Source organism: Bufo gargarizans, chromosome 6 (assembly GCF_014858855.1).
Source record: "Bufo gargarizans isolate SCDJY-AF-19 chromosome 6, ASM1485885v1, whole genome shotgun sequence".
Classification (NCBI taxonomy): Eukaryota; Metazoa; Chordata; class Amphibia; order Anura; family Bufonidae; genus Bufo; species Bufo gargarizans.
The window spans coordinates 341748785-341770696 of NC_058085.1; the positions used below are offsets into that span (position 1 = coordinate 341748785).

The 21912-nt window shown below is 47.3% G+C and overlaps 1 protein-coding gene across 1 annotated transcript in view; it reads right to left on the minus strand.

Moving 5' to 3' along the window:
• Nucleotides 1-14647, minus strand: part of DOCK1 (dedicator of cytokinesis 1) — a 388933-nt gene extending 374286 nt beyond the window's left edge. The window contains exon 1 of the mRNA XM_044296110.1: nt 14272-14647. Coding sequence (XP_044152045.1) covers nt 14272-14317 — 46 coding nt within the window. The 5' untranslated portion in view covers nt 14318-14647. The remainder of the gene's footprint in view (nt 1-14271) is intronic.
• Nucleotides 14648-21912: the final 7265 nt, after the last annotated feature.

The following is a 21912-nucleotide window of genomic DNA, read 5'->3' on the forward strand; positions in this document are numbered from 1 at the left end:
GGAACTAGCATGCACCGCCATCAGGAAACACCTAGGCCCCAGGCTGCCATGGCAATGCATCCATGCCCAGCAATAGTGTTCATGAGGGGCCGACGCTGACATGGAGCCTCTGTGTAACTGCCCAGATACCGCGGTTGTTACTGACTGCAGCATCTAGAAAGTTAAGCAGCCGGCAAAAAAAATAAAAAATGTGATTTAAAAAATAGATAAATTTAATAAAATAAACAATATTATCAGGCACTAAAAGGGCAGATTTATTGAATTAATTTGATTAATTGCCCAGCCGCACTTAGTTTGGGAATGAACCTCTCTCACTATACATCACACTTTAGGGTGCATTCACACGACCGCAAAATAGATCCGCATACGTTCTGCAATTTTGCGGAACAGGTGCGAACCCATTCACTTTCAGTGGGGCCAGAATGTGCTGTCCGCATCCGCATTTGCGGATCCGCACTTCCGGTTTTGCAAAAAAATAGAACATGTCCTATTCTTGTCCGCAATTGCGGACAAGAAAATACACTGTCTATGAGAATGCCGGTGATGTGCGGTCCGCAAAATGCGGAACGCACATTGCCGGTGTACGTGTTTTGTGGATCCGAAAAACACATACGGACGTGTGAATGGACCCTTAAAGGGGTATTTTAGGATTTTGTCACTGGTGGCCTATACTCAGGACTTTATACTTACAGTATCTGACAAAATATAACTTTAAAAAAATAAAATAAAATAAAAATAAATAAAAAAATCGCATCCCATCCGCAATCAAATTTTTCACGGATGGCTGCCAAGAGATGTTGTTGTAAACATTCAGTTTTCCATCACGCGCGTGAAAAACGCATCAATGCGCATTTAACCTGCGTGATAAAAACTGAACGCAATTGCAGGAAAACTGACTGAACTTGCTTACGAAATGGTGCAAGTTTCCCTGAACGCATCCGGACCTAATCCGTATCGTTCGTGTGCAAGAGGCGTTATTGTGAGCCAAAACCAGGTTCGGGTCAAAAACACAGGAGGAAATCTTTCGAGTAAGGGCTCTTTTTCACGCGAACGTTTTTTTTGCGTTTTGTATACGGGCAGTTTTTTTAGTTCCATATACGGAACGGAACCATTCATTTCAATGGTTCCGCAAAAAAACTAAAAACGGAATGTACTCTGTATGCATTCTGTTTCCGTATTTCCATTCAAAGATAAAACATGTCCTATTGCCTGCAAATCACGTTCAGTGGTTCCATTCAAGTCAATGGGTCTGCAAATAAAGGAACACATACGGAATGTCCTCCTTATGTGTTCCGTATCCGTTCCGCTTTTGCGGAACCATCTATTGAAAATTCTATTCCCAGTCTAATTTTTTCTATGTAATTACTGTATACTGTATATGCCATACGGAAAAACAGAATGGAACCGGAAACACTGCTGAAACGAAAAAACTGATCCGTTAAAAATGGCTTGCAAAACACTGAAAAAGCCATACTGTCATGTGAACAAGCCCTAAACCTTACTTCTGAGAAGGCTTCACTACTGGTTTTGGCTCACAATAACTGATGGAAATAACTGTGAACTGGGCCTTAGCCACATGTGGCAGATTATATCTGCAAATATAACACAGTAATGCGGCTTGTGCTGCAGATTTCATCCCTACGAGACTGTAAAAATCCACTACATGAGGCCTCATGCACACGACTGGATGTATTTTGTGGTCTGCAAATTATGGATTCTCAAAATATGGATACTGTCCGTGTTACATCAGTATTTTTCGACGGCTCACGGACTTTACTGGGTCCATGATCTGCATTTTGTGGTCAAGTACAGGACATATTCTATCCTTTTAGGCCCCTTTCACACGGGCGAGTTTTCCGTGCGGGTGCGATCCGTGCGGCGAACGTATGGCACCCGCACTAAATCCTGACCCATTCATTTCTATGGGGCTGTGCACATGAGCGTTGTTTTTAACGCATCACTTGTGCGTTCAGTTGAAATCGCAGCATGCTCTATATTGTCCGATTTTGACGTGACGCAGGCCCCATAGAAGTGAATGGTGTGTGTGAAAATCGGATGGCATCCGCAAACAAGTACGGATGCCGTGCAATTTGCACGCACGGTTGCTAGGAGACGATCGGGATGGAGACCCGATCATTATTATTTTCCCTTATAACATGGTTATAAGGGAAAATAATAGCATTCTGAATACAGAATGCATAGTAAACCAGCGCTAGAGGGGTTAAAAAAAATAAAAAATAATTTAACTCACCTTAGTCCACTTGATCGTGAAGCCGGCATCTCCTTGTGTCTCCTCTGCGCTGAACAGGACCTGGGGTGAGCTGCTCCATTAAATACAGGTTAAGGACCTTCGATGACGTCACTCCGGTCATCACATGGTCTTTTACCATGGTGAATCACCATGGTAAAAGATCATGTGACGTACCATGTGATGACCGGAGTGACGTCATCGAAGGTCCTTAACCTGTATTTAATGGAGCAGCTCACCCCAGGTCCTGTTCAGCGCAGAGGAGACACAAGGAGATGCCGGGCTTCGTGATCAAGTGGACTAAGGTGAGTTAAATTATTTTTTATTTTTTTTAACCCCTCTAGCGCTGGTTTACTATGCATTCTGTATTCAGAATGCTATTATTTTCCCTTATAACCATGTTATAAGGGAAAATAATACAATCTTCAGAACATCAATCCCAAGCAAGTTCGGGTTTGGGTACCAAACATGCGCGATTTTTCTCACGCGAGTGCAACGCATGACAATGTTTTGCACTCGCGCAGAAAAATCGCGCATTTTCCCGCAACGCACACGCCTCTAATCCGGGCCAAAAATATGACGCCCGTGTGAAAGAGGCCTTAGGGTACTTTCACACTTGCGGCAGGACGGATCCGACAGGCTGTTCACCATGTCGGATCTGTCCTGCGGCTATTTCGCCGTGCCGCCGGACCGCCGCTCCGTCCCCATTGATTATAATGGGGGCGGAGCTCCGGCGCAGCACGGTGAAAGCCAGCGGACTAAAAAGTACTGCATGTCCGACTTTTTAGTCCGGCGGCTTTCGCCGTGCTGCGCCGGAGCTCCGCCCCGTCCCTATTATAGTCAATGGGGGAGCGGCGGCACGGCGGAATAGCGGCAGGACGGATCCGACATGGTGAACAGCCTGTCGGATCCGTCCTGCCGCAAGTGTGAAAGTACCCTTACAGAACGTACATATGGACGCGGAAAGCACACGGATCATCCATGTGTTGTCCAAATCTGTATGTCCGTTCTGTAAAAAGATAAGAATATGTCCGCAAAATGCACACCACGGACGTCACATGGACCGCATCCGTACTTTGTGGGCTGTCAAATGGACACAGGTGTGTGCATGGGCTGTAATGTCCACACTGTGGATCTGAAAACCCGCAGTGTGCTCAATTTTTCTGCCACACATGCATGGTGTTTCAATGCCGTATGCCCACGTTTTGTACTGTAAAGGGTGTATTAGACACCCGATCAGAAAGACGACTGTTGGGAAGAAAGTGTTCCCTCCTGGCAATCGCCTGCTCGCTAGTGGAGGAGACCTCTGCTATTACATGCAGCTATGTCCTCCACAGCACGGGAAGGAGTGATCGCTATGCCATGTGGATGCCAGCAGCAGATCGTAATTAGATACGTTAAAAGATCTGGATTGTCCGATGAACGAGCAAACGTGGCAGTATTACACTGCCAGATTACTACTAGCGATCATCGGGGACAAAATCTGCCCATCTGCTGCGAGATCCCGGTGTCTCCGATGACCACAGACAGGTCCATTTTTTCCCCTCTTTGTTACAAGTAGAGAAAATAGTAATAAATGTTCACAGCTCTGGTAACTTCCAGTCATCCAAGCATCGCACAGTCGGCCGGCTGTTGGGTCTGCAAGGGATCAGTACACAAAATCAATTTGTTTTTCGCTCTTTTTTGTCACCAGGACAAGTATCTGTGCATACAAGTATATAAACCCCTGACAGGCGACAAGATTTTGTGAACTGGAACAAGTTTCAGAAACACAGAAAATAATAAATCAGAATAAGTGTAATACTATGTCTTCCTTTACAAGGTGTTAGAACTGAACGGAGCGAGTGCAGAGCCCAGTGTGGCTGCCTTACATAGCCTGCGGCTGATGAACCAGACCAGGGGTCGGCATGCTCCGGTCACATCTGTGGGAGTCCCAAACACAGCCCCTAAAGTGTGCATGCTGGGAGTTGTAGTTTCACAACCCCAGAGGTAGACCCAATACAGCAGAAAAAAGGTACATGAACATCAGAAATAACTGCGTGCAAAACTTACATCAGATTTATACAAAAATGCTGCAGTTTTTTGTTTGCTACCCCATATCAAGACGTCTGGTGCTTACACACATCAGCCTGTATGAGCTAGGAAAGCTGCAGTGTAAAGCATGAGGGAGGACTATAGCAGCAGACTGAGAATAATGGTGTGTCAGATGTAATTTTAGGGGGAGATTTATCAAACTGGTGTAAAGTAGAACTGGTTTAGTTACCCATAGCAACCAGATTCCACATTTCATAGCTCCTTTGAAAAATGAACGGTGGATTCTGATTGGTTGCTATGGGCAACTAAACCAGTTCTAAAGGGGTTCTCCGAGACTGGAAGCCAATGGTCACCTGTTAAAGCGCCGCACTCCTGTCTCCTGAAGCGCTTTGAAAAGCTGAGAATTTTATTTTATTTTTTTGCACTGCATCACATGGTGACTGCTCCTCTTTAATTGTACATCTTCCTACATACAAATGACACAAGGCCCGAAGAGAACACGGCAGCACCACGGGCTCCACAGGCTCCACGTTCCAGAACAGACACATTTTGCTGCTCCTCGGATAACAATGGGAAGTTGGACAGCGGCCGGACGTTCTGGCTGAGCACTGCAGATCCCATACAGAACCTTCCTGAACGCAGCTCTGCTTTCTCTATTGTATAACAAAAGGCTCTTCCTTCACAATATAAAAACACAAACAGGCAAGGAGCTAGCACGGCCGACTGCTACGTACGCTTCAGAGCAGCGCTCTCCAGCTGTCTCAAAACTACAACTCCCAGCGTATCTTTGCAGACACAGGCCATTAGTTGTACCAGCAGTTAATAGTGCCAATACCACACAGGTCCACTTACTCCGCTGACCTGGGTCATACATTTGCACAGGAAAAACTTTTGGCCACAGAAAATCATATAATCAAAGAGGTTGCCAATGGCCTTAAAGGGGTTTTCTGGATGTTTAATACGACATCAGCGGGGGTCCGACAGCCAGCACCTCCACCGATCAGCTGTTTGAGGAGACCATGATGAGCGCTTCTCGTCGCTTACCAAGCACAGTGCCGTCCATCAAATACTGGTCGTGCTTGGCATTGCAGCCCAGGCCCATTCACTTGAATAGGACTGAGCAGCGCCTCGGCCACGTGACCGATGAAAGTGATGTAACAGGATTAGGAGGCTGCAGTTCACACCGGATCGCCGCTACCTCGTCACACAGCTGATTACTGAGGGTGTCGGCAGTCGGACCTCAGAGATCAGATATTGATGGGTTAGCCAGAGAACAGGCCATCAATATGAAAAACTCAGACTACCCCTTTAATGAATATCAGATCAGTGGGTCCGTGCGGCACTCCGGAGCCGGGCATAGTTGTGTACATTGTGTAGTGGTCATGCCTTGTTACTGTAGACCAGGCACGGCCTCTACAAAGTTGGCGGAGCTGTGCCTTTACCAGTGCGCTGCAGACTCTGCAATCATCAGGAATTGGACCCCCGCCGATCCGATATGGACGACCTATTCTAAGCATAGGTCGGCCAGATAACAGTCGTCGCTAAAAATCCCTTTAAAGGAATCATGCATTAACACTGCGTTCACCGTCTACATTTGGCCTATGCACTAGGAAGTTTCTGGACACATGCAGACATACGACTAGGTCCCGATTCACCCAACTGAGGCAAAAGAGCGTAATTTTGGCCTCTGTAGGGCGATATACGTTAGCATAACTATGCTACTGCACACAGAGGCATCCAATAAAACATAATTGGAAACAGCGCTTTATGCTTTAAAGGGGTTGTCTCATCTGAGACATTGGTGGCATATCACCAATGTCAGATAGCTGCGGGCCCCCCTATCTCTTGAATGGGGGGCACAAATTGAAGGAGAGTGCATAGTGAATATGCGGCGTGCTCTCCATTCACTTCTATGGGAGTTCCAAAAAGAACTGAGGGACTGCACTTAGCAATTTCTGGAATTAAATGGACAGCGCACTGTACAGGTACGACCACCGCGCCAGTGCTTGGCTATTTTCAGCGCTCCCATCAAAGTGAATGGCGGGTGGTCACGCTTGCACTGTGCGCCTTCATTCAATTTTGGTGGCCCCGTTCTACAGATAGATGGCATCTGACACCGGTAGCATATGCTACAGATATGCCACCCCTATCAAAACCTATGGGCATCATATGCTCCTGTATGCCTATACAAAGGAATGCATCGGAAGAACGCAGGGGCACAGGTTCAGAAACCTTGCCGAAATATACTTCCGACATACACAAAATGTACCGCCAGCTCCCGCCTGTCAGGTGCCATTTCTATGGACATGTTTCAGTCAAATAATACCAAAATTATGCAGGTTTGCCTTAATTTGACGACAATGCGTGTGCTCACGCAGGTCTGGAGGTGCACGATTTAGGGAAAAACCCACCGGACCTTACCTAGAATTTCCTAGAATTTCATTGTAGAGATCAGTGGGGGGGCTCGGCAGTCGGACAATAGCAGCATATTATACTATGGCACAAGGGGATTCCCATACGTGAATATACGGGCGTACATGGAAATGTATTACACCGACGTAATACAGAATAGGGCGATTGGCGCCAATCTCGTCAAATAAAGGGGTCCTGGATTTAGAGATTATCGGCAGGAGAAGCCATTTCTTCCGTGCACTGAACGTTTTTCAGGGAAGATACTCGGAAAACAAGCGTTTATGAATTGCAGTGTAACGAGCCGTCTGGATGAAAGCCACGGTGACAAGTCAATAAGCTCTCATAATGACGTGCCCGCCGGCTACTACAAGCTCTGCTTTCAGGATAGGAAGTTTATTTATTTTTTGGGCAATCTCAATGGAAGGGATCAATTTTGGAAAGCAAAGCATTGAGGGAGTGCGGCTGCAGGGGAGAAGCAGAGAAGTGTCAGGGATGAGACGGGAGGGGCGGGGGAGGATGAAGAGGGCCTTCCTGTACTGAGTGCTGGGGGAATAGGCGCGCCTTACAGGCCATTCCAATGGGATGAGCCACAGCAGCAATCTCTCACACAGCGCCCGAGGCAGGAGGGGACCAGCTGCCGCCACATTACTGTGCTGAAAGTACATTGCCACACACAGCCGCTTCCTCTTGTGACATGCTACAAAGAAATAAAGCCCCTGAAAGTACAATACACCCAGGGTAGCGCTAGCTGTCGGGCTCTCCCTGTATTCAGTGCCAATACCAGGTCCGATCTGGAGTCGTATTTTGTATGAAGGGGGTGAGCGGCTTATATCAGCCAGAGAGATCTGCGTGCCTCTGCGCTGCTGTGAGGACGTTTGTGCTGAACTGGGCCATTTGTTTGTTGCTTCTGGGAAGGAATTGTGCGCTGCACTGTGGGGTTTGGAATTTATTGGGAAAGAATTTTGCGCTCCACCGAGGGGTTTGCAGTTTTTGGGAAGGAATTTTGTGCTGCACTGTGTTATTTGGTACCTCTAGGTGAGGATTTTGTGCTGCACTGTGTTATTTGGTACCTCTAGGTGAGAAGTTTGAGCTGCACTGAGGGGTTTGGTGTTTCTGGGAAGGGGTTTGAGCTGCACTGAGGGGTTTGGTACCTCTAGGTGAGGATTTTGAGCTGCACTGAGGAGTTTGGCGTTTCTGGGAAGGGATTTTGTGCTGCACTGAGGAGTTTGGCGTTTCTGGGAAGGGATTTTGTGCTGCACTGAGGGGTTTGGTACCTCTAGGTGAGGATTTTGTGCTGCACTGTGTTATTTGGTACCTCTAGGTGAGGATTTTGTGCTGCACTGAGGGGTTTGGTGTTTCTGGGAAGGGATTTTGAGCTGCACTGAGGGGTTTGGTACCTCTAGGTGAGGTTTCTGTGCTGCACTGAGGAGTTTGGCGTTTCTGGGAAGGGATTTTGTGCTGCACTGAGGAGTTTGGCGTTTCTGGGTAGGGATTTTGTGCTGCACTGAGGAGTTTGGTGTTTCTGGGAAGGGATTTTGAGCTGCACTGAGGAGTTTGGTACCTCTAGGTGAGGATTTTGTGCTGCACTGAGGAGTTTGGTGTTTCTGGGAAGGGATTTTGTGCTGCACTGAGGGGTTTGGTGTTTCTGGGAAGGGATTTTGTGCTGCACTGAGGGGTTTGGTGTTTCTGGGAAGGGATTTTGTGCTGCACTGAGGAGTTTGGTGTTTCTGGGAAGGGATTTTGTGCTGCACTGAGGGGTTTGGTACCTCTAGGTGAGGATTTTGTGCTGCACTGAGGAGTTTGGTGTTTCTGGGAAGGGATTTTGAGCTGCACTGAGGGGTTTGGTGTTTCTGGGTAGGGATTTTGAGCTGCACTGAGGGGTTTGGCGTTTCTGGGAAGGGATTTTGAGCTGCACTGAGGGGTTTGGCGTTTCTGGGAAGGGATTTTGAGCTGCACTGAGGGGTTTGGTGTTTCTGGGAAGGGATTTTGAGCTGCACTGAGGGGTTTGGCACCTCTAGGCAATAATTTTGTGCTGCACGGTGGTATTGGTTTGGCATTTGTTGGAAGGGAATTTGTGCTGCACTGAGGGGTTTGGCGTTTCTGGGAAGGAATTCTGTGCTGCACAGTTGTATTTGGCACTTCTGGGAAATAACTGTGCTGCACTGTGGTATTCAGTGTCGCTGGAAGATGTGGACTGCATGACGGTATGTGGTTGGTGCTGCACAGTATTATTTTTTGGCTGGGGAGGGTAAAGGTTTGAGTAGGCACGTCAGGAAGCATGCCGCCATTTTTTCTCAGTCAGATTCAGACAAAATCTTCCATAAGAAATCAGAGGTCTGAAGAGGTTAAGAAAAAGTGGCCGTACACCTCAGTACTGTACATATCCCCCCCTCCCACATGTACAACTATTGTGATGGCTTATCTCCATTGAGGACAAAAGTTCAGCCAAGTTGAATTTCAACATGTCTGATCCTTCTCTCCCCCCCCCCCCCCTACCGACACCTGTTATTGAGATAAAATTCAGGACTTATCCTTATACATGGTCGCCCACTATCCAATGTGTATAGCAACCTTAAAGGTGTTGTGCACCTTTTTTTTGGGGGGGGGGGGGTGGAATATTGACAAACTACCCCACCCTTCTGCTTTGGCAGACGTGCAATGGTCATGTGACCATTTGACATGACGTAAGGGGAGCAGGTCACTCGCTGACTGCAGCAGCATCAAAACAGAAGGCCGAGCGAAGAAGTAGGGAGCCAGCTTGGAAAGCAGGTAAGTATGCTTCCCTTTACAGGTCTGCCAAAAATCCCTTTAAGGCTCCCTGCACGTGTTGCAGATTACGTGCGTATTCTCATGCAGAAAAAAACGCAGCGCTGCAGATTCCCGAACAGGATACGCTCGTCTAAAAGTGGCCGTACAGACACATAGTATGGCCATTTGCACGATACTGCTCCGCTGTGACACAGACTTCCTACTAATGGTCCAGGAGTGCAAGAAACAGGTCAGAGATCCCGGAGCGAGGAGATTTCAAGTAGTTCAGGTGCTTCACAAAGTGTCAAAGGCCTTACAATTCAAAAACTGAGGATTATATATGGTGTCTAGAAACACACGTCTTTCTCATGTCAGAATGGGTTTTTATGGGTACTTTCTCGCGTATCAGGAGAGGTGAAGCCGAACCGCTGCAAAATCGTCCATAAAACACATTGATTTTTGCCTCTGGTTCAACTCAGAAGAAGCTCCATGAAACGTTCAGGACTCTCCCTGCTGAAGTCACCGAGGAAAAACCTTTAAGAAACAGCACTGCCGGGCGCACCGCACAATATCATATAACATCCGCCTGGTGCACCGCGGTACAGCAGGGGCCGAATGCAAATAAAACGGTACGTGAACACTGGTCAGCCGTATACCCAGCGCTACAATACCCGGGGACTGCTCGCCCCAGACCTGGTGCAGGGAGGAAAGGAGCTGAAATATGGGCTAAGAAACAGGAGAAATCCTCTTTAAGCTTCTTCTAGACCAGAAGCTGGCACTTTGGTAGAAGCAGTGACTCAGCGCAGGCCGGCGAATTACTCACATGGACTTCCCATCTACAGGTCTGACATGCAACAGCAATGACGGCCGGGTACATACCACAGCCCTGTAGATGCCTGCCTATAATGGCCGCAACTACAGCTGACAGGATTGTCATTTGTGCAGATGTAGGCCTCAGGTGCGCGATTGGGTCCGTATTTTTTTAGCCTGCAAACACCGGATCAGCAAAATACGGACATCACTCCTATGAATAGAAAGGACTATTGGTGCCCTGGAACGGTAAAAAGCACGGATATGTGCATGGCCCCATAGAAATGAATGGGTCAGGGTGCTATCTGGTAAGAATACGGATGAAAAATACTAGTGCATGAAGATCAATGATGCTTGGAAACAGAAAATGACTCTGATACGAACCCTAGACAATCGCTGGAAATACAATTCCTTTACATCAAGTTCAACGATCCAAAAAGGTAGAGCACTCTAAGTGCCATCACACGCTGGGGGTCATTTACAAAGAGCGGCGATTTGTGTTTGCCTTCGATTGCTCTCTGCGCTGCTGAAGTTTGCACCTAATGTACACAAGGTGTGCACTTTGTTGCACCTTTGGCAGTCCATGCTCCTGGTGTAGAAACTACCTCGCTCCCTGACTGAAGTAGTCTTTTTGCCAATATTTACGCCTGTTTTCGGGTATAACCGTTAGAAAATTTGTTGGGGCAGATGTCCCATCCTGGTCCCCGCCACCCCCAATGCGAGCACGGCATAAAACACTTGTGTGTAAAAATATTGACGTTTGGGCATTTAAAAAAAGTCACCTAAGCCAAAACCTGGTGTAAAAATCAGGGCTGTGGAGTTGGTAAGCCTAAAATGCATGTAACTACAAGCTATGGGGCTTAAAGGTGGGGGGGCCCAATCAGGTGCACAAACATTTTTGGACTTTTTTGTGGGGAATAATAATATATTTCTGATATATGGCTTTAGTTATACTTTTTTAGGCTGCTATTTTAAATTTCCTTACACTGGCTGGTGGGGGCCCCATATTATTTTGCTATGGGGCCCTATGAATTATAGTTATCCCCCTGGTAGCTGCTATATTCAGTGCTTGCCGTGAAAGTGTTGTCTGGGAATAGATAACTTTTCACAGGAGCCAGCCATCTGCCTCCACTATGGGAAGATTCATACTTACCTGCTACCCGCAGCTCCGGTCCTGCGCACTGGCTCCGGTGCGTCTATCCTCCAGTCCGCAGCTTGCTTACTTCCTCTCCGGTATGATCATCTGCTCCACTGCAGCCAATGACTGGTATTGACAAGGGACACATCACCGCTGAAGCCGGTTATTGGCTGCAGCAGAGCAGATGATTATGCCCATGCAGGGGACGAATTAAAGCTGAACCCAGACATACCCATATTCTCACCCAGGCAGCCCCCCTGATGCTAGCATTGGAGCATCTCATGCTCCGATACGCTCCCTTTCCCTGCGCTAGATCGCGCAGGGTACGGGCTCTTTAGTTGACAACACCACACTGCTGGGCAGAAGCTTCCGCCCGGCTGTGTTCGGTGACCTCACCGGCTCTGATGCGCGCACTTTAGCACTGCCCTAGCAGTTTTACGTCACAGGCTTCCTGGCAGCCCCATGGAGAGCCCGGTTCGTCACCAGAACTCCTGAAAATGCCTTTGCCCTGCGCGATTTAGCTGCGTACCGGAAGATGGACACACAGGAGTCGGCACGCAGGACCGGAGCAGCGGGGAAGAATAGGTAAGTATGATTCTTTCCATACCAGAGGCAGGATCCTGTGAAAAGTTACTTATTCCCAGAAAACCCCTTTAATGTCTTTCTCTTCTGTCTAGCAGTTCTGACCGCAGGCATGCCCACTAGTGAACTTCCTCGTCTGGTCTTTAGAGGATGAACATACTACTGCGCATGTGAGGCACATGTTCAGGCATTGTAACTAAGGGCCTTGGAGCAGCATGAAGATACCTAGTATAAGGACAGGGGGACTACAAGAGAGACTAGAACTGATTATCCATCACCACTAGAACACCCTGATTATCACTGATTATAGTATAAGGGACAGGGGAGAACACAGAAGAGGCGAGAACTGATTATCTATCACCACTAGAGCATTCTGCTTATCACTGAATATAGTATAATGGACAGGGGAGAACACAGGAGCGGCGAGAACTGATTATCTATCACCACTAGAGCATTCTGCTTATCACTGAATATAGTATAATGGACAGGGGAGAACACAGGAGAGGTGAGAACTGATTATCTATCACCACTAGAACACCCTGCGCATCACTGATTATAGTATAAGGACAGGAAAGAACACAGGAGAGGCGAGAACTGATTATCTATCACAACTAGAGCATTCTGCGTATCACTGATTATAGTATAAGGACAGGAAAGAACACAGGAGAGGCGAGAACTGATTATCTATCACCACTAGAACACCCTGCGTATCACTGATTATAGTATAAGGACAGGAGAGAACACAGGAGAGGCGAGAACTGATTATCTATCACCACTAGAACACCCTGCGTATCACTGATTATAGTATAAGGACAGGAAAGAACACAGGAGAGTAGTGATAAGCGAACTTCTGTTTTAAGTTCGGCGTCTAAAGTTTGGCTTCCGGTTAGCGGAGAATCCCGATATGGATTCCGAATACCGTTGTGGTCCGTGGTAGCGGAATCAATAATGGCCGATTATTGATTCCGCTACCACGGACCACAACGGAATTCTGAATCGATATCGGGATTCTCCGCTAACCGGAAGCCGAACTTTAGACGCCGAACTTAAAACAGAAGTTCGCTCATCACTACAGGAGAGGCGAGAACTGATTGTCTATCACCACTAGAACACCCTGCGTATCATGCCTTTTGATAAATAAGTGGCTTACTGTACAATGATAGAACATAAATATACATGATTAACATTTCTGGACTTTACAAAATTTTTATGAAAGTTAATAATTACTCAATATTAATAACATATTTACTTAATTTGGAGTCGGTACATTTCTACTGACTCCACCCAAAAATAGTTTTGACTCCACAGCCTTGGTAAAAATGTTAGTAAATGACCCCCCCACCATGGTCCAAGAGATCGGGGAGGGGTCACTACAATCAGATATCGGTGTCATATACTGGCAACATACTACCAATCTCTGTGATAAGAAAACTTTTTTAAAAGGGGTTGGTGATCAATATTAGATCAGTGGGAGGCAGACTCCCGGCACTCATGCCGATCAGCTGTTTGAAGACAAATCTGTTCTCGTCCCAGCGCTGCCTTCTCTTTATTCTTTACCCGCTTGCCATCGCAACTGCAGCGGTGAGCAGGTATAATTACACCCAAGCCGCCCCATTCACTTCTATGGGATGGCTCCGTCCTGTATTACAGAGCCGTCCCGTAGAAGCCAATGGAGACGCCATTGTAATTACACTGCTCGCCGCTGCAGTTGAGCAGCGCTGCTTTCTCTTCAAACAGCTGATAGGTGGGGATGTCAGGAGTCGGACCCCTACCCATCTGTTATTGATGACCTATTGTGAGGTTCAGTCAAAGCGCCACAATTTTGCGTACCCGATCTGGATCGGAGGTGGCGTTCTCGAGACTCATGTTGCACGACCCCCCTCTACCCGGGGTGCTCCATTTCTAGGCTCTGATTATCATATAATAATATCATGCATGTTATCCCTGCAGACCCAATGTGGGGAGGGGGGGGGGGATCAATTTTATCATTGCTGCTGCAGACAAAAATACAGATGTTGCGTGAACAGGGGTCGCGGATACCATTACGCAGATTATCTGCACTGTATGAGATGTGACATGTGTGAACGGCACCTTAACGTCCCGTAACCAATATAAGGCACAGTGCCACAGACAGGAAGCAGCCTGTGGACTAGTATAGACACCCCTGCACATGGGGTGCCACTTGTGGCTCACTGCAAGACTGCAACTCCCAGCAGAGGGGCTGTCAGTGCATGCTGGGGGTTTTAGTAGCAGCCTGCAGTATCACACAATGAGGGCTCTCAGCACTTCCTGCACTTACCCACTCCATACTTCTCCTCTTTCTTGGTGGGAACCCAGCGAGTCATGATGCTTCCAGCTCCCCCAGATCCTCAGCTCAGTCACGGGCCGCCGTCATCGGGGCAGGGGGGCAGCTGAATCCCAAGTAATAATGGAAGTGAACTAATAATGACAACAAGGAGGGAAGAAGTGGGGATGAGCACACAGCAACTTTGTGAGGGGGAGGAGGGAGGCGATAGCCTAGCCCTGGCCGGCGTGTCAGGGATTTCCTGGAGGTAGCTCCTCCCTGTACTGTGGGAAGAATGGCTTCAGCCGCGGCGGTACACACAGGAAGGTGTGGAGAAGACGGCGCTCAGGCCGCCATTTCCCGGCCCCCCCTTCCTTGCAAACAACAGAACTGAGGGGGAAGAGAGAACTTTTTGTTGGGATCACGTGACGCGCCGTGACGTCACCGCGGCTGGATTGGGGCTGCGGCTGGCACTTCATACATGAAAACTAGAGTGTGCCCAAAAAAAAAGCGGCGCGGTAACCCATAGCAACCAATCAGAAGCTAGGTTACATTTTACAACATGTGAGGGAGAAATGAAAGCTAAAAGCTGATTGGCTGATATGGCATACTAACAACATTTAGTGTATTAGTTGTATTTAAAGGGGGCTTCCTGTTTTAAATATGTGTTGCATATGTCATTAATGTCTGATAGGTGGAGGGCCTGCTGCCTGTGGGGAAAGCTAGAGTCCCCCAGCTTGCTCGCCTATTATGTCTGCATCTCCCATAGACAAACCTCCCAATGTTTGAAAATCACAAAGAGGAACATTATCTGTGGTGTGGCAATTTTTTTAATGCTAAGCCATGCCTCTATATATACACACACACACACACGCCCAGTGTCCTCACATAGAAGTTATATCTACATTGTTCCCCCATCAAAGTAGTTATGCCCATATTGTGCCCCCTCACAGTAATTATGCCCATATTGTGCCCCCTCAAGTAGTTATGCCTATATTGTGCCCCCTCACAGTAGTTATACCCACTTTGTGCCCCCTCACAGTAGTTATGCCTATATTGTGCCCCCTCACAGTAATTATGCCCATATTGTGCCCCCTCACAGTAGTTATGCCTATACTGTGCCCCCTCACATTAGTTATGCCCATATTGTGCCCCCTCACAGTAGTTATACCCACTTTGTGCCCCCTCACAGTAGTTATATCCACTTTGTGCCCCCTCACAGTAATTATGCCCATATTGTGCCCCCTCACAGTAGTTATGCCCATATTGTGCCCCCTCACATTAGTTATGCCCATATTGTGCCCCCTCACATTAGTTATGCCCATATTGTGCCCCCTCACAGTAGTTATACCCACTTTGTGCCCCCTCACAGTAGTTATGCCCACCTTGTGCCCCCTAAGGGCTGTTTCACACAAGTGAGTCCATTGCAGGAACCACGCTCCGTGTGCGAGCGTGATCCTCTGCTTTGGACTTGCAGGAGCACACAGCATTATACTGATTTATAATGCTGTGTGTCTCTGCTTGACCTTACTTCTACAGGATCACAGTGACAGCTTTATGTCAGTATTATTCTGTATCAGTAAGGTAAAAGACACACAGCAATATAAATCAGTATAATGCTGTGTGCTCCTGCAAGCGTGATTCCTGCAATGGAATCGCTTGTGTGAAACAGCCCCAAAGTAGTTATGCCCAAATTGTGCCCCCTCACAGTACTAATACCCAAATTGTGCCCCTTCACAGTACTAATACCCACATTGTGCCTCCTCACAGTACTAATGCCCACATTGTGCCCCCTCACAGTACTAATGCCCACATTGTGCCCCCTCACAGTACTAATGCCCACATTGTGCCCCCTCACAGTAGTTATTTCCACATTGTGCCCCCTCACAGTACTAATGCCCACATTGTGCTCCCTCACAGTACTAATGCCCACATTGTGCCCCCTCACAGTACTAATGCCCACATTGTGCCCCCTCACAGTAGTTATTTCCACATTGTACCCCTTTCACTGAAGATATGCCAATATTGTGCCCCCTTTCAGAAATGCCACCTAGGCATCCCCCCAATGATAAAAATACATCCGGCACTCCTCAGCAGGCATAATGCGGTCACACGTCGTGCCTGCTGGGCTGTGTAGTAGAAGCGCCGGCAGTTGAGTTGAATGGTGAAGCAGGGAACAGAGACAGCTCCTCGCTTCACCCTTGCAATTCTCTCTGTGTCCTAAGGGCGCAGAGACATTTGAGAGCGGGACATACCTCTGCCCTCCCGGGACTGCAGGACAGCCACCAAAGTCTGGGACTGTGCATAGACCTGAATGGAGAGTGCATGTGCATGCATGTCCACCGCTCCATTCAGTGAAGGGGACCCTGTTATCTTATCCCGTCGACTACATCACTTTTGAGCCTGTGTAATGACGGGTTTACACGTACAGATTATCGGGGACGAACTTTCCTGTGAATGCTCATTACCGATCATCTGCCTGTCTAAGGCTAGTTTCACACTAGCGTTTTAGTTTTTCGGTATTGAGATCCGTCATAGGGGCCAAATACCGGGGGGAAAAAACGCTTCCGTTTTGTCCCCATTCATTGTCAATGGGGACAAAACTGAGCTGAACAGAACCAAATGCTCCAAAATGCATTCCATTCCGTTTAGTTGCGTTCCCAGACCGGAGAGCATACCGCAACATGTTGTAGTTTGCTTTCCGTCCTGGGATGCAGAGTAAGGCTACTTTCACACTAGCGCTTGATCGGATCCGTTCTGAACGGATCCGATCATATTAATTCAGACGGAGGCTCCGTTCAGTACGGATCCGTCTGCATTAATAACTTAGAAAATTTTCTAAGTGCGCAAGATGCCTGAGCGGATCCGTTCAGACTTTTAATGTAAAGTCAATGGGGGACGGATCCGCTTGAAGATTGAGCCATATGGTGTCATCTTCAAGCGGATCCGTTCCCATTGACTTACATTGTAAGTCTGGACGGATGCGCACGCCTCCGCACGGCCAGGCGGACAGCTGAACGCTGCAAGCAGCGTTCATCTGTCCGCCTGGCCGTGCGGAGGCGAGCGGAGCGGAGGCTGAACGCCGCCAGACTGATGCAGTCTGAGTGGATCCGCATCCATTCAGACTGCATCAGGGCTGGACGGAAGCGTTCTGCTCCGCTCGTGAGCTCCTTCAAACGGAGCTCACGAGCGGACAGCCGAACGCTAGTGTGAAAGTAGACTAAGACTGATCTGGCATGACCCACAATGCAAGTCAATGGGGACGGATCCGTTTTCTTTGCCACAATAGGATCCGACCTCCATTGGCTTTCAATGGAGTTCATGACAGATCCGTCTTGACAATGTTAAAGATATTACAACCGGATCCGTACATAACGGATGCAGGCGGTTGTATTATCAGTAAGAGAAGTGTTTTTGCTGAACCCTGCCGGATCCAGCAATAACGCTAGTGTGAAAGTAGCCGATGAATGAACTAAACGCTGGTTCATCGGGTAAAACTGTTGTTCGTGCAGCAAGTAAATTCATTTTCTGGGCAGTAGGTCATGCGGCTAAACAGTGATCTGCTGCCCAGAAACAATGCAGCTGTATGGGAATGAGCGATAGCAGCAGCGACCGCTTGTCCTTATACTGTGGAGGAGATCACTGTATGTAAATGCATCTCTTCACCTCCACTGAACGAGCAGCCGACTGTCAGGAAGGGACGCTTCCTTACCGAGAATCAGCTGCTCCTTGCCTCGTGTAAATCCACCATTGCAGATAAGTATACAGTCTCCTCGAACAGAGGACTGTGATATGTCACTGATATATATACTGTATATTATGCAGTATGTTTTTACTATATACGTTAAGGTAGAGTAGCGCCTACCAGACTGTGCCATACCACAAAAAAAGTCTGACAGTCCGCAACGACACTCTTAGGCCTCTTCCAGACGGGCGTTGCGAGAAAAGGTGCGGGTGCGTTGCGGGAACATGCGCGACTTTTCCGCGCGAGTGCAAAACATTGTAAGGCCTATTGCACACGGCCGTTTTTTTTTCCCGTTTACTGGCCGTTTTTTGCGTTCCGTATACGGTACCATTCATTTCAATGGGTCCGCAAAAAAAACTGAATGTACTCCGTATGCATTCCGTATTTCCGTTTTTCCGTTCCGTTTTAACATAGAACATGTCCTATTATTGCCCGCAAATCACAGTCCGTGGCTCCATTCAAGTCAATGGATCCGCAAAAAAAACGGAACACATACGGAAATGCATCCGTATGTCTTCCGTTTCCGTTCCGTTTTTTCCTGAACCATCTATTGAAAATGTTATGGCCAACCCAATTTTATCTATGTAATTACTGTATACTGTATATGCCATACGGAAAAACGGAACAGAAACAGAAACACAACGGAAACAAAAAACGGAACAGCGGATCCATGAAAAACGGACCGCAAAACACTGAAAAAGCCATACGGTCGTGTGCAATAGGCCTAATGCGTTTTGCACTCACGTGAGAAAAATCGTCATGTTTGGTACCCAAACCCGAACTTCTTCACAGAAGTTCGGGCTTGGGATCGGTGTTCTGTAGATTGTATTATTTTCCTTTATAACATGGTTATAAGGGAAAATAATAGCAGTCTGAATACAGAATGCTTAGTACAATAGGGCTGGAGGGGTTAAATTTTTTTTAACTCGCCTTAATCCACTTGATCGCGCAGCCGGCATCTCCTTCTGTCTGTCTTCCTTTGCTGTGTGCAGGAACAGGACCTGTGGTGACATCATTCCGGTCATCACATGATCTTTTACCATGGTGATGGATCATGTGATGACCGAAGTGACGTCACCACAGGTCCTGTTCCTGCACACAGCACAGAAGACAGACAGAAGAGATGACGGCTGCGCGATCAAGTGGATTAAGGTGAGTTAAATTTTTGTTATATTTTTTTTTAACCCCTCCAGCCCTATTGTACTATGCATTCTGTATTCAGACTGCTATTATTTTCCCTTATAACCATGTTATAAGGGAAAATAATAATGATCGGGTCTCCATCCCTTTAGTCTCCTAGCAACCGTGCGTGAAAATCGCACACGCATCCGAACTTGCTTGCGGATGCTTGCGATTTTAACGCAGCCCCATTCACTTCTATGGGGCCTGCGTTACGTGAAAAACGCACAAAATAGAGCATGCTGCGATTTTCACGCAACGCACAAGTGATGCATTGCACCCGCACTGAATCCGGACCTATTCACTTCAATGGGGCTGTTCAGATGAGCTCTGATTTTCACGCATCACTTGTGCGTTACGTGAAAATCGCAGCATGTTCTATATTGTGCGTTTTTCACGCAACGCAGGCCCCATAGAAATGAATGGGTCTGCGTGAAAATTGCAAGCAAGTGCGGATGTGGTGCTATTTTCACACATTGTTGCTAGGAGATGATGTTATTAAATTGATAAAAGTCAATTTACTGTATTATTTTCCCTTATAACATGGTTATAATGGAAAATAATAGCATTCTTAATACAGAATACTTACAAAAATGTGGCTTGAGGGGTTAAAAAAATAAAATAGAAATTTACTCACCTCATCCTCTTGTTCGTGCAGCCGACATCGTCTTCTTTCAGGACCTGCAAAAGGACCTTTGATGACGTAATCTCGCTCATCACGTGGTGAGCGCGGTGATGTCAGAGCAGGTCCTGCTGAATGAAGATAGAAGGATCTTTCAGCAGGACCTGCTCTGACGTCACCGTGCTCACCACGTGATGAGTGCGATTACGTCATCAAAGGTCCTGAAAGAAGAAGAAAGAAGACATGTCAGCTGCGCGAACAAGAGGATGAGGTGAGTTTTTTGGTATTTTTTAACCCCTCCAGCCCTATTGTACTATGCATTCTGTATTAAGAATGCTATTATTTTCCTTTATAACCATGTTATAAGGGAAAATAATAAAATGAATAGAACACCTAACCCAAACCCGAACTTTAGTGAAGAAGTCCGGGTTCGGGTCTGGGTACCACATTCAGTTTTTTCTCCCGCGCCTGCAAAACGCATTGCACCCGTGCGATAAAAACTGAACATCTGAACGCAATCGCAGTCAAAACGGGTTTTCCCGCAATGCACACGTGACGCATCCGGAGCAAATCCGGGACGCCCGTGTGAAAGAGGCCTGGGCTACACAGCAACTTTTTCTAGCGCTACTGGTTCTATTGAATGACAGCTGCAGTCCAGAAGATTGCATTCAACTGAATAGATTCATTTGGACCGCAGCTGTGGTCCAATAGTTAAATTCAATCAGTCGCGCTACCAAAATTTGCAGTGTAGCCCAGGCCTTAGGCCTCTTTCACACGAGCGTGTCCGGATTAGGTCCGGATGCGTCCCGGTGCATTGCGGCAAACCCGCGCGAGTAGGTACGCAATTGCAGTCAGTTTTGACTGCGATTGCGTTCCGATGTTCAGTTTTTATCGCGCGGGTGCAATGTGTTTTGCACGCGCGTGATAAAAAACCGACTGTGGTACCCACACCCGAACGTCTTCACTGAAGTTTAGGTTTGGGTTAGTTGTAGTGTAGATTGTATTATTTTCCCTTATAACATGTTTATAAGGGAAAATAATAGCATTCTGAATACAGAATGCATAGTACAATAGGGCTGGAGGGGTTAAATATATATATTTTTTTAACCCACCTTAATCCACTTGTTCGCACAGCCGGCATCTCTTCTGTCTTCATCTGTGAGCAATAGGACCTTTGATGATGTCACTGCGTTCATCACATGGCCCATAACATGATCCATCACCATGGTGATGGATCATGTGATGAGCGTAGTGACGTCATCAAAGGTCCTATTGCTAACAGATCAAGACAGAAGAGATGTCGGCTGTGCAAACAAGTGGATTAAGGTGAGTTAAAGATTTTTTTATTTTTTTTTAACCCCTCCAGCCCTATTGTACTATGCATTCTGTATTCAGAATGCTATTATTTTTCATTATAACCATGTTATAAGGGAAAATAATAATGATCGGGTCCCTATCCCGATCGTCACCTTGCAACCGTGCGTGAAAATCGCACCGCATCCGCACTTGCTTACGGATGCTTGCGATTTTCACGCAACCCCATTCATTTCTATAGGGCATGCGTTACGCGGAAAAAAAACAAAGAGGAGCATGCTGCGATTTTCACGCAACGCACAAGTGATGCGTGAAAATCACCGCTCATGCGCACAGCCCCATAGAAATGAATGGGTCCGGATTCAGTGCGGGTGCAATGCGTTCACCTCACGCATTGCACCCGCGCGGAAAACTCGCCCGTGTGAAAGGGGCCTTATTCTTTTACTACATATGAGTGGAGCATTGGAGCATTTCCTTGCTCTGATGCTCCCCCTTGTCAAGCTGCATCGCACAGCGCAATGCTCTGCTTACTGCTGGTGACGTACCCGGCTTCTTATCACTATGCTAAGCGGAGACTTGCGCCCAGCATTGAGCCTGGTAACGTCACTGGTCTATAGCGCAGCATTAGGCTGTTTTGGAGGTGGGTACTATAGGCTCGCTGCTAGGCGGAAGTCTCCACTTAACATAGTGTTGTGAAGCCCAGTACATCTCCGGCTCACAACCAACAGTTCAGCCCTGTACCTCACATGGATCCAGAGATCTCCCCATTCATTGTTCTGCTAGATTTATATCAAGC